The following is a 12,748-nucleotide window of genomic DNA, read 5'->3' as shown; positions in this document are numbered from 1 at the left end:
TTCATCTTATGTCTTTCTTTTCTTTTCTTTTCTCAAAGCTTGTTTCTTTTATCAGTCTTTGTTCATTAAAAGTTGGTTTTATTTGTTTATACCTTTCGTTTACTTCGACTTATTTTAATTTATTTGACTTTCCACCTTCCTTTATTCACTTCCATTATCATTTTTCCTTTTATTAATGTTAACTGGCACAGACAGTACTGAATAAAACAGGTTTTGTAGACTCTAATGAACAAGCTTCCATGTCATTAGAGTCTATTAAGCGTTCCGTTGCATGTTTTTGGATAAATGTTTGGGACTTTTTGGTTCACATTTCTATGCTCGTTTTCATCACAGTGATCTGAGTGTTGATGTGGAGCAGGATCTCTTTTGGACTCTATGAGCTGCTTCACATGTCAAGCTATTTTAGAGCGGTCACATCTACACGTGCTACTGCTCTTCTGCAACATTTGTTCCTGGAGTTTGACTTTGCTTGTGTTGATCCTGTGCTCAAGTGTAATTGACTCCCAGGCATGAAAAAATGTGCAGAGATATTATATTACACTGTTCAAAGTGCTGACACTGAGCTTTCCAAACACTGCACAGCTTCAACGGAGCCTGTGCTTGTAACATAAGATATGATGAACTGATAAAACACAGCAAATTTGAACATTGTAATTTTCAAGTTTGTAAATTAGTTCAGACTAACTCTACCAATGACAGCAGCAAATGAATTATTATTTCCAACGTTATTTAATTCCAGACATTTAAAAAGCTGGTGTATATCACCTGCCATCTGCTATTTTAGAAAGTTCCTTAAAAACAGTACAAGCTGATAAAACATAATCCATCCATCCATTTTCTGATCCCAATGCAGGTCAAGTTCCTGTTGGAGGCAGTCAAAACAGAGACAGACAGATCTCACAGCCACCTCCAGCTCTTCTGAAGGAACATCAATGCATTCCCAAACCAGTCCAGAAATAAAGTCCCACCACTGTTCTGCGTCTACCCTGCGATCTATTCTCAGTTGGAAATGCTTGTATCACATCACCTGGTGATGTGATGGTCAGATGACAAACCACCTCAGCTGGCTCCTCTTGACGTGGAGGAGTAGCAGCTATACTCCGAGTCTCATCCTAATCACCAAGCTCCTCACCATATCTCTGAGGCTAGAGACCAGATACCCTTTGAAGGAAGCTCATTCCCACCACTTATATCATGTGAAATTAGCAGTAGAGAAATCAGTAGAGCTGTTGCTCTGTAAGTGATTTTGCTTCTACTCGACCACCATCATAGTTTTCATGAGAAATGCAGATAAATGTGTTTATTCAAGTGTCTTTAGGTCATTAACTGTGGCTTTGTGGTATTTACATGAGAAGCTATTAAACTGATTGTAAAAATGCATAAACGGGTTGGTCGTCTGCAAAGAAAATTTCACCTTACTGACAAACAGTCCACATGGAGTGCTTTTAAATGAATCACAGGAACTGGTTCATCTTTGAAGATTTATTGAAACTGCTGTTATATGACGATAATCAGAATGGACATATGTCGTTGACTAACCTTGCATAGGTTACAGACTATGCCTCAACAACAAATGACAAACGCTGTGCTCTCCAGTAAGAGCCTTTAAGATTAAAAAAGCAATAAAAGCAGAATAAAACAGACGTATTGCGATGTTGATGACTGCGGAGTTCAAGGAGGATCTCAGCACCCCAGCAAAGGGGAAACAAGTACGTTTATCATATTATTTTGTAAATGATGACTTTGGCTTGAGACTAAGAGGGAACAGACTTACTTAAGCTAAATGTTAAGCTGAACATAATTCGTCCCAAAGTAACCAGCTGGAAATCTTTTTATGAGTTTCTAAAAAGACAAACAATCATTAGAGTGTTTGTTTAAGCAAAAATATATCTCCACCAGCATAAATTTATGTTAATGTTAAGTTCATGCAGTTCAGTCTTCACTCATCCATGCACCTTCTCTTTACACTGCAGTGCTGACAAAAACCATCAGCACATAATCACATTTTTTCCAAAAATCCATGAAACACATTTACATACTTTTTATAATTCTGCATCATAAGAATCATTTTCACTTGCGTCATGGCTTTTTAAATATCACAAAAACCTATGGAACATGACATAAGACAGAGTTTCTCAACCCAAAATCTGTTGGGTTAACTGTTGTAAATTGTGATGTACATTTTCTCTTCATTTTGAAGGGTTAACTCACTTTTATGGTCAGAATATAATTTAAAATCAGTTGTGAATGTCTGGATATTTGAATTTTCAAGGCTGAAAAATGCAATGGTGAACTTTCACAAGGAAGTTTCAATTTCTGCCCTCTTCCAGATGATTACAGGCATCAACCCTTCATCAGCTACATAAGGTCATTCACTAAAAGTCATTCAAAGGTCAAGATTAATTATTAATTTTAATGTTGCAAAATTAAAACATAAACTATATTTATTTATTTTTTTATAACTGATTAGCCTATAATTTTCATTATGTTCTCCTTGAAGTTTCAATTTTAAAGAAAATTCCTTCTTCCATCTTAATTCAGTGACAATAAAAAGCTTAAATATTGCTGAAAAATTCTCCAGAGATATTTAATTTAGAAAGAATCTTCACCACAAACCCCACAGATGTTGGTATTCATCAATAATTAGTAAAGACTCTTAATGTCTGATTTTAATGGAATGGAAACAATCACAGTCGGTAATGTTCCAACAACTGATTTCTTGCTTCCTGCACTCTGTGTTTGCACAACATTTTGCTGTAATAACTCAGTCTTAAATACACAGATACAGATATACGATCTCCTCAAGGCGGAGAAACTCTGCAGTGATGGCTTGAGTCAGCAGTCCGAATAATATTTGTAAAAAATCAAACATCCTGTAATGAAAACGCAGATAGAATGAAAATGGTTGCTCTGCAGTTCATTTAATGTTGTCATCTGCAAATTACTTAATTGATCGGTTTGCGCATGGCAGCTGGAAGCTTCTTAAATAAATTCTGTTTACAGTAGTTATAAAAACTGGACTTTAATTTGAAAGGAAACTTGTTTCTCTTCCTCGCTACTGCATAACCAAATGATAAAGGTTCTAAAAATAACTACACACTATAAAATCTCTCCAAACACATGAGCTTTAATCTAGAAAATGTTTGTGTACCATCCGTGTGTTTAGCTGCTCTGATGATGATTTGGTCCATTCGGGTGCAGATATGTCTCTAACTCTGGCCTGCGGTAAACAAGTATGAACAAACAGAATTTCAAACCACAAGAAGACGACCGATCACCCTGATGTTGGATGTCATCACAAATTTAAACAGCTGTTAAGAAAAAATATAGACATTTTGAATGTGATCCTTCCTTTAAAAACATGTGGAATTTGTAATTTTGCTCCCTAGAACATACTGCATGTTTAACACGTAGCACCTTCGTTGCATGCATTAATTTTTCCATCAGACTGAAATGTTAATTAAAGGGATTTTTTTTCTTCGGCAGTTTATAAGACAAGCCTTTAAGGTAAAAGGATGATGACACACAGCCGAGACGCACAATAAACCTTCCTCCTAATGTTCCATCACTCACAGCAGCAATAAATTTAAAGCTTCAGGAAGCAGAAGAGTCCCAAATGAAGCTGTGCTCTGTGCCAGAAGTTAATCTTAAAATAAGAATTTTGGAAATCAGTAACTGTGACACAAAATACAAACATTTATGCATCAAGAAAACATATTTTTCTTATCAGTATCATCTAGCAATAAGACAACTTCTCGACAAAAAGAGATCAAATAATAATTTGAATCTAATTCTAATCATAGGCAGGGCTGAAAATAGATGGGTGTTTTTTGTTTGTTGTTTTTATAAATGGATGATAGTTGAGTGCAAAAGAGAGACTCCAGTTTGCTTGTGATAAAAATGCTGGAGCACACAAGAAGGCTCTTTTATCACCATGATGTCAAATCAGATCATTAACACGTTTTCTTGTCAGCAACATTTCAGAGTTGCAGGGAGAAACTTCTATAAACTCTTCTTGTAATGTATAATTCTGCACACAACAAGACTTCCCTCGGTTTATGCATAAACAAAAATATTGTGCTTGTCTACATCGTGCTAAGCTGAAACTGTTGATGTGCATGAATAAATTAGAATAATTCTCTCTCACACACGAACACACTTTGTGCACGGATTATTAGTGTCTAATAGCTATTCATTTTTAAATTCATCTTTCAGGTGTAAACTTTTATCTTCATATCATCCCCAGCCTGGAATTTGTCCAAACTGTTTTGGTATGAACGAGATTATTGCATGCAAAATTAGACTCATTTTAATTTCTGCATCTTATGGAAAAAGTTACCTGTAAATACCACCATGCATGTTTTAGATTATGTAGTCTTTTTCACATTAATACTAGTTTGTGTTTTTAAGGTTAATAGCCAAGAAAACATAAATATAATCTTGTGTGTTGCGTTTAACTTCATTTTGTGACTAAGTGCAGACTGATGAGTAAAATATGGCACCACATATACATTTTCCTACAATAATAATTAAAACATGGTGGTTACATAAATAAATAATTAACTGATTAACTTGAACTCTCTGTTTAGTTTTTTAGTGATAAATGTTGTTGGTCCCAGGTCCAGTCTGCACATGCCCACACAGACTTGAGAGGAGCTCTAATCAGTGAAAACAGCTGTGTGGGTGGCTGCAGAGGACTCCTCGGGTCACTGCTGCTCTGACTCTGAGGTTCAGCTTCAAATGTAACAGCAGCCTGAAAGTCTGCAGGTGTTTTTATCTGAAGTGAGGATCAGGATCAAAATCCAGCATTTTTATCCTTGATATTTTCCCACCAGAGAAACCTGATAACATTCATGTTCGTATTTCTGTGAAATAGACATGAGTCAGAATGTCGTTATAGCGACCACAGCAGAGCGGGCCGGCCTTACAAACTGAATAAAAAACACCAGCACAGTACTGGAAAAGTTGTGGCAGTACCTTCTAAAAGTTAAGGAAACTTCAGGGGCGAGGCTTCCCACGCCAAGAACCTGTGACTGGACAGTTATTAATGACATTTTAAGCCTTGTCTCAAATCACTTCGAGTGAGTTATAAACGCTCCCAGCTAACCAAAAATGAAGCCTGTGTTTCCTCTGACGTCCACATGGTACAGCTGATATTTTATAAGTGTGTGTGTGTGTGTGTGTGTGTGTGTGTCCTGATCCTTTCCCTCTAGTGTGCCCTCACAGTCATGTGGTTGACTGGATGGCCTTTTGGACACTTGGATGCAGTCTAAAACATTTTGTAACACTAAAAGTGATGATTAATCACTTACAGCTGTTAATGTCACTGAAAATTGACCGTGTGGAATTAAAGTCAATGCTTTAACAGAAATAAATATCACAGCAGTCTTCCCTCACACAGGCAGGTTCTCCCCTGTATGAACAGCAGTGCCATTTTGCTGGCATGCTGAGTGACTAACGCCCGTGGTAATGTTCAGACGCTCTGCAGAGGAAACACTGAGGTCAGGTCCACCATCATCCACACACAGACAGAGGCTTTTTTCCTTTCACGCTCACTCAGGACGAGCTTAGTAAAAAGCATCACAAACACGGCAGTGACTAGAGGCAGGTAAAGGTGTTGCAGATCGATGACAGAAGTATCGTTCTCTGCAGTTTTTACTCTTTCCAAAGACTCTGATCGAATCTCCAGCAGTTTTTGGTCCCCGGCATCAGAAGGTGGCAGTGTTCTGCTGTTCTGTTCAGTTCATAGGCTCCCTAATGCTGACATCTCGTTTTTGTGCCTCAGCTGAAGCCCTAACTTCATCGAGGACACCCACGCCATGTTTGTATTCACAGATTGCCAATAATTGTTAGATTTTTAAGAAATTTCTCTGAAAGTGAGGTACTTTTTTTGGTGAAACCACAAAATCTGCATTTTGCGCTAAAACCCAGGTACACCTGTAAAATCTAAAAAATGTGACATAATTGAGAAAGAGCTTTGTAATAAACAGAAATCATCACCTGTTTTACATGGCGGTTTTTGTAAAGGCAGGAAATGTATGACTCTAGATTTCAAAGGTGTACCTAACAAAGTGGTCTTTGAGCTGTCACTTTTTTGACTTTTCCTCCAAATTAATTTTAGTTCTTTAAAAAAAGTGAGAATAATGAGCCGTAATTAGCACCAGTTATTGATCACATGCTATTTTAAATGTATTTTTCTGTGTCATTTCTGTGGCTATTTAAAAATGTTTGTTACCTTAACCAGTGTACACAGTTCTGTGCAGTTAGCTGGCATAAACAAGAAACTAATTTCATTAGTTTCATGTGTCTGAATAGGTATTTTGCTCCCTTGGCAGCTGATTGAAGTGCCTTCTTTTAGCATTCATGTGAGGAATTAAAGGAAGAACTGATGTTAAGTCATTTAAAGGTTAAGGCAGCAGGAAGAACTTTGGTGGTGCTTGGCTTTTATTCTTGAAGGCTCGGAGCTCGAGTGGAGGGTTAAACACCACCTCAGTGTTTGGATGATGGTGGATGAGGGTGCTGTTATAATCCCTCTTTGCTGTGCACAGAGGAGGGTACCTACATCCAACCAAAGCCTATCCAGACTTCAGCAGCAGAGTCCAGACTACTAATTTAAACCTGAAGCTTATGTGCTCTGACTACAGATATGGGCACAGATCAGATCACAGTCTGTAGGAACCTTCAGACAACATGCGAACTACGACACTATGACAGAGGCACCCTCACCGCAGGGTTTAGCTCTTCACTGCTCTTTCTCTGCTCATCACACCTCATCACCCGATCACCAATTGCCTCTTTCCTCATATCTATTGTAAGAAGGACTTTACACACGGCAATCACTCTATAATATCCCTCTTTATACACCTATGCACAGATGTACTGCACCAGCATGAGGGTCACCATCCTCAAACTGTCGGCTTTGGTTTCTGACCGTTTCCTTCACGACTTTCTCCTAAATCGAGCTGTTTGACCTTTCTGTCCTGTTCTAATTGAACCAGCTGAGCAGCTCCTGTCCTTCAACAGTCACTCCATCTGAACATCCAACACATCACCTCCATGTAACTTTTCTAATGGGTAATATCTGGAAGGGCTGAGTGTCCGTGTGGTATACATACCATCAAACTCCAAATGTACCAAATATAAGGAAATCTTAAATGATCCATATTTGAACTTTCCTGCACGAATGCTGTGTGTCATCATCCCAGAAAAGCTTTTCTTTGTGTTTTTTAGGCCCAGGAATCAGGACTAAATTCTGAACATGTGGGTTCATCTGTGTTTAGTTCCATAAGTGCAGGGAGCAGTGCATCTTTATGGCAGGAGAAGTTAAGCTGCACACAGTAAGCTCTTTGTTTTTCTCTTGGAACGGGAGGCACTTCAGTCAATTCTAGAACGAGAAGGGCTTCAAGGCACTAAGACGCTAATTATAGATATATCTATGAAATTTGTTAAATATTACTGCTTTCCTTCTTGGGGTCATAAATCACATGAAATGATCCCATGCACTCCAAGATCGAAGCTTTAAACAAATGAAAACGGAGGATGGAATTTATGAGATCTTTTTTTTTAGAGATCATCGGCTATATCTAATTTTTTTTCTTAATTTGTTTTTCTTTTCTTCTTTTTTAGGAGATTTGTTCCCTCCGACAGTTTAGCTCCATCATGCACCAAATTCTGTCTTTAGCGCGACAATAATGAGAACACACATCATCATCATCATCCTCCACCTCCCCAGGTCCCTCCCAACTGCAAGCAATTTAATACTGACGTCATGCATTGAGTATACGTAGCTATACCATAGCTAATTAGGCCATAATGCTTTAGTATTTTGACATGCCATAATCTTCAAAAGAAGAAGAGTTCCTGTTCCCTTAAACATTCAACACTTAAATGCTCTGAAACAACTGAAATGATAAGAATAAGCAGCCAGTGCACTTTTGGTGAAAACAAATGAGAGAAAAAATCCAGGAGCGGGAGATGGAGCTCGACGCACAGAAGAATGTAGAAATAAAATGAGGTAACGTCTTGTGCATGCCGATATAAGAGAGAAGAGAGTCTCCACATGCTTCTATATAAAGGAGTGTTGCATGGCATCATACAGGGAACCTCCAGCCGACCCATAGCAGCAGCAGCGATGCACGTAATCCTTCACAAGGCTCGGCACGCTTCCTGTTTATCTCTGATAAGGTGCCTGAAAAGCCGGGGTCTACATCCGGCGTCGCATTTTCCAAATTTTCCCTGGATGTGCCGCAGAAAGACACACCTGAAATAATCCACGCAGAAAGCGTTTCTTCAGGGAGGAAATCGTTCTTCGAATCTCAGTTGGGCTTTAATTATTTTTTTCTGTTCCTTTTTTTTTTCCTGAAAGTTCGGTCTGTTGCACAAAACTTGGCAGGTGTCGGGAAGACATTTGATTCATTATTGTACAATTAGTCATTTCTACTATTAAATTCACAATATATGCCTTGCATATATGTCATTGTCTTAGCTTGCTTTTGATACTTTCTGAATCCTTTCTGTTACTTTTAAACCTACTTTTGATCCATTTTTTCTGTGACGTAATATCTCTTTGTCAAACAGTGCAGCACAGATAAAAGCTGTATTGCTTTGCTCTAAAGTTTTTCTTTTAATTCATCCTAAATTAAATCGTAATTATGAAAGGATTCTAAGAGGATATTACTGTAATAACTCTGATAAAGGTGCACTCCATCAGGTGAGTGTTTCCCTTCCAAAAGGATGTGTTTTCTTTTTACACTGAGCTGGAAGAATGGTTAAAAGTGATATAAAACAGGAAGAAGAAATACTCTTACTTTTCCATCTCTAGTTTGGGACAAAACACTGCATTTCCCAGGATGCAATGTGGGTATCTGTTTTGCAGCCTTTTCATATCTTTAAAATCCACAGGTCCAGTTTTTACCACAAAATTTAGTGTAGATAAACTGACAAGTTGAGACATTTAAACTAACTTCTGAGACTGTATATAAAAGATGGATGTAGCCAGTGTGACGATGACACGCTTTGTTTTGTGAAGCCTCGTTTGAAGCCAGTTTGGAATCTGAACATGAAGCATGAGATCTGGGATGAATGAGGAACCGAGGGACACGCTCAGACAGTCACGAGGAAGCTCTCTTCTAGCTCCGCCCCTCTTTTATCGTCCCATATGACTCGAACAGGACCGTAATTTCCAAAGTAAACATCGTGTTTTATTCAGTAAGACCTGAAACCAGCAACTGAGACCATAAACTCATCAGGAAAATATTGCTGAACTGAGAAGTCAGGTAAGCAGTAGGCTCATTTTCTCATAGACTTCTCAAAGAGGGGTCACTCGCTGCAGAAGAAGGAATGCAGGTTTAAGCCAATCAGCACTAGCTTCACTCTTTATACCTTTCATCCATATTTTTATATACAGTCTATGGAAATCCTTGACTAAAAGTAAAATTAGCGAAGCTTCCATTTAATGTTTAGACCATTAGAAAGTCGAAGGGTGCAAGTTACTAAACTTTGTCAATAATTTCTCAAATGTTTCCCCGAACCTGCAGATTTTTGTACTATTGCCAAACAAATGTTTTTCTCTTTTTTTTTTTTTTTTGAATAATTTGACCACATGTGCATTAAAGTCTCCACAAATGTCTGAATGAATCAATGCAAAGATGAAAATAAAATGCACCAATGGATATAAAGCATCCAGATATTTCTACAATATTTACAGCGGTGGTCGCATGCCGCCTCACACGTCGGTGAGCAGCTTGCCCTTGTTAACACAGTTCTGGCTGGGAGCTGTGCAGTTGGCAGTCCTAAGGTTAGCTTCCCTGAAGTTGTCAATGCTGTTGTTTAAGTCCTCGTCTATCTCCATGTACTCCGACTTGCTGACCACCGAGGAGCTGCGGCGACTCGAGTTGGTGTCCGACGCCAAGTTCTGGTTGCTGACGTTGAGCAGCTGGGCCTGCTCCTCACCCTCCGTCTCCCGGTGGTAAAAGTAGTTGAAGTTGGACACGATGACTGGCACCGGCAGCGCGATGGTTAACACTCCGGCTATGGCGCAAAGCGAGCCGACAATCTTCCCTCCGATGGTCACAGGGTACATGTCCCCATAGCCGACTGTTGTCATCGACACCACGGCCCACCAAAAAGCATCTGGGATGCTGGAGAAGAACGAGTCCTTCTCCTCAGCCTCCGCAAAGTAGACAGCGCTGGAAAACAAAATCACGCCAATGAAGAGGAAGAAAATGAGCAAGCCCAGCTCCCGCATGCTGGCCTTTAGAGTTTGCCCCAGAATTTGGAGCCCCTTGGAGTGTCGGGACAATTTAAAGATCCTGAACACCCTCACCAGACGGATTACCCTGAGAATGGCCAAAGATGTGGCCTGCTCCCCGCCACCCTTACCCTCCCTGTTGCCTTGGTCGTCAGCCAGCTCTGTGCCAAGAGTGATGAAATATGGGATTATAGCCACAATATCGATAGAGTTCATCATGTTTTTGAAGAACGCTGCCTTGCTGGGGCAGGCAAAGAACCGAACTATCAACTCAAAGGAAAACCAGATGATGCAGAGCGTCTCCACCACAAAGAAAGGGTCTGTGAGGACGTTTGCTTTGTAGAACATGGTGGTGTTGCCCACCATGTGAATCCGGTCGTTGGGATCCTCCTTCAGCTCTGGTAATGTCTCCAAGCAAAAAATTACTATTGAAATAAGAATGACCATCACCGAGACAATGGCGATACCCCGAGCTGGCCCCGAGCTCTCTGGGTGCTCGAAGAGGAGCCAGATCTGCCGCTGGAACTCGTTCTCAGGCAAAGGTCGCTCCTCCTCCCGAATAAACCCCTCATCCTCCCGAAACTTCTCCATTGCCTCAGCACCGAGTTCATAAAACTTTATCTCCTCTGAGAACATATCCAGCGGCACGTTGACCGGCCTCCTCAGCCGTCCTCCTGACTGGTAATAGTACAAGATGGCGTCAAAACTCGGGCGATTCCGGTCAAAGAAGTACTCGTTTCGAAGGGGGTCAAAGTAGCGCATCCTCTTCTTAGGGTTCCCCAGTAGGGTTTCCGGGAACTGGGCGAGGGTCTTCAGCTGGGTCTCGAAGCGCAGCCCTGAGATGTTGATAACCACCCGCTCACAGCAGTCATGGTTGTCGTGGTCATCATCAGGCGGGTAGGGGTCCTGCGGGTGACCCGGCAGGGTGGAAGTCTCGTCCATGTTTTCTGTGGACACCACAGTCATCCTTCCTGGCGGGTGGAGGAGAGAAAGAGGAAGTTTAGGTGTAGAGGAGAGAAGGAGGCGGTAGGCTGGAGTGGAGAAGCTCCTACTGCGGCCAGGAGCTGTGGAGAACCTCCCTCTCCATCATCATCATCATCATCCTCAGCACTATCGCCATCACATCTCTTTTTTCTCACCTGAAAGACAGAAAAAATGACATGCCATCACTCAAACATGGTTTTATTTCACCGCAGACATGTTTCATTGGCTGGAGAGCTTCCTGTTGTTGAGAGGGAAGAAAAAAAATCCTGCAGCACCTCCAGAAGCCGCGCTGCATCTGCTGTAATTTTACCGCATACATCAGTACTCGAGTTTGCAGCCCCACTGCGCACATCACTCAGCCTTCAGCCACGAAAAGCTTTTCACCTTCACACCAACACACAGTTTCAACCCGAATCCAAGTGATGAAGATGACACATAAAACCCACCTGAGCAGAGCTGGAGAGCAGCAGATGGAGATCCTGTGCACCTTCCCCAGCCACCCGCCACAACCTGGGGTTTAATATCGCTTTACAGTAGCTCTGAAATATTAATAGACTATGTTGTCTTGGTCAACATCCGTATCCTCTTGGTGTAGGTTTTCAGCGTCGATCGGAGAAGCCCGCAGAGAGAGGAGGAGGAGGAGAAAGAAGAGAAGGAGTAGGCTTCAGACAGCAAAAATCCTGACTGACAATTTCTTAAAATCATGCTGGAAAAAAGATAGAACTCCCAAGAAGAGCTGGCTCTCAGTCTGAAGGGGAGGACTGGGAGGACTTGGCACTGCAGCAGCATCCGCACTCAGAGACTCTCGTGATTTTCTCTGCGGTAAAAACGGTTAAAAAAAAATCCGAGGCTTTGAAGGAAAACCGGCTCAGGAGAGAGTCCGCGTCCGGGAATTTGGAAGCATATTGCAGGATTTCATGAGGAGAAAGAGAGAGAGAGGGAGAGGGAGAAAATAAGTGAGCGACAGAGGGAGGGAGGGGAGTGAGGAAGAGGAGGAGGGGGGGTTCGACGCAGTGCAGACAGACTGTAAAAGCCAGCAGGTGCTCCGGTCCTGAATGTGCGCACAAACAGCGGAGAGTCGTGCAGCAGGTCGAGCTGAGCTGCTCGGCTCCTGTCCGTCAAGTTCCGCTAAAATCCACATGAAGGATCCGCGGACACGCGCCCCACAACGGCAGGAACGAGAGCGAAAGAAGCGCACTGCATCATGGGTTATGTAACCAGTTCGACGTGTTTGTGCTGCAGGTGTCTCACAGCGAGCAGGTCTCAGGTTTGACTGCAGGAATCTGCAGAGGATCAAACTGGCCTCTGTAATTGGCTGCTGAGCAGTTTGCGACAGTCAGACCTGCATGCTGGTGTAAATACCCCCGTGTTGCTATGGAGACAGAGAAAAATCAGCAGACTTCATCTGCTCTGACTGTGTAACAGAGAAAAATCAAGAATAAAAAAACAACTTTATTTAAACACGCAGAGAGCCTCATACATGAGAGGAAATATAATTATCACCATCAGGTATGG

The 12,748-nt window shown here is 41.3% G+C and overlaps 1 protein-coding gene across 2 annotated transcripts; it reads right to left on the bottom strand.

Moving 5' to 3' along the window:
- Positions 1 to 1,475: 1,475 nt before the first annotated feature.
- On the bottom strand, positions 1,476 to 12,383 carry kcna1b (potassium voltage-gated channel, shaker-related subfamily, member 1b). Of its 2 annotated transcripts, none has more exons than XM_063460233.1 (2): positions 11,680 to 12,383; positions 1,476 to 11,388 (listed from the first exon to the last, which is right to left on the bottom strand). In XM_063460233.1, the coding sequence occupies exon 2, from the start codon at positions 11,213 to 11,215 to the stop codon at positions 9,725 to 9,727; it is 1,491 nt and encodes a 496-aa protein (XP_063316303.1). In that variant the 5' UTR covers positions 11,216 to 11,388; positions 11,680 to 12,383; the 3' UTR covers positions 1,476 to 9,724. The 2 variants fall into 2 exon arrangements, with proteins under 2 accessions (XP_063316303.1, XP_063316304.1); XM_063460234.1 differs by having other exon boundaries at positions 1,476 to 11,220.
- Positions 12,384 to 12,748: the final 365 nt, after the last annotated feature.

The sequence above is a fragment of the Pelmatolapia mariae genome, linkage group LG17, assembly GCF_036321145.2.
Source record: "Pelmatolapia mariae isolate MD_Pm_ZW linkage group LG17, Pm_UMD_F_2, whole genome shotgun sequence".
NCBI lineage: Eukaryota > Metazoa > Chordata > Actinopteri > Cichliformes > Cichlidae > Pelmatolapia > Pelmatolapia mariae.
Note: the sequence above shows the minus strand (reverse complement) of the source record. Positions and strands in the feature narration are given on the sequence as shown.

Excerpts from the sequence above, each read along its gene's own strand:
- kcna1b (XM_063460233.1), bottom strand. The coding sequence starts at position 11,215 with ATGACTGTGGTGTCCACAGAAAACATGGACGAGACTTCCACCCTGCCG.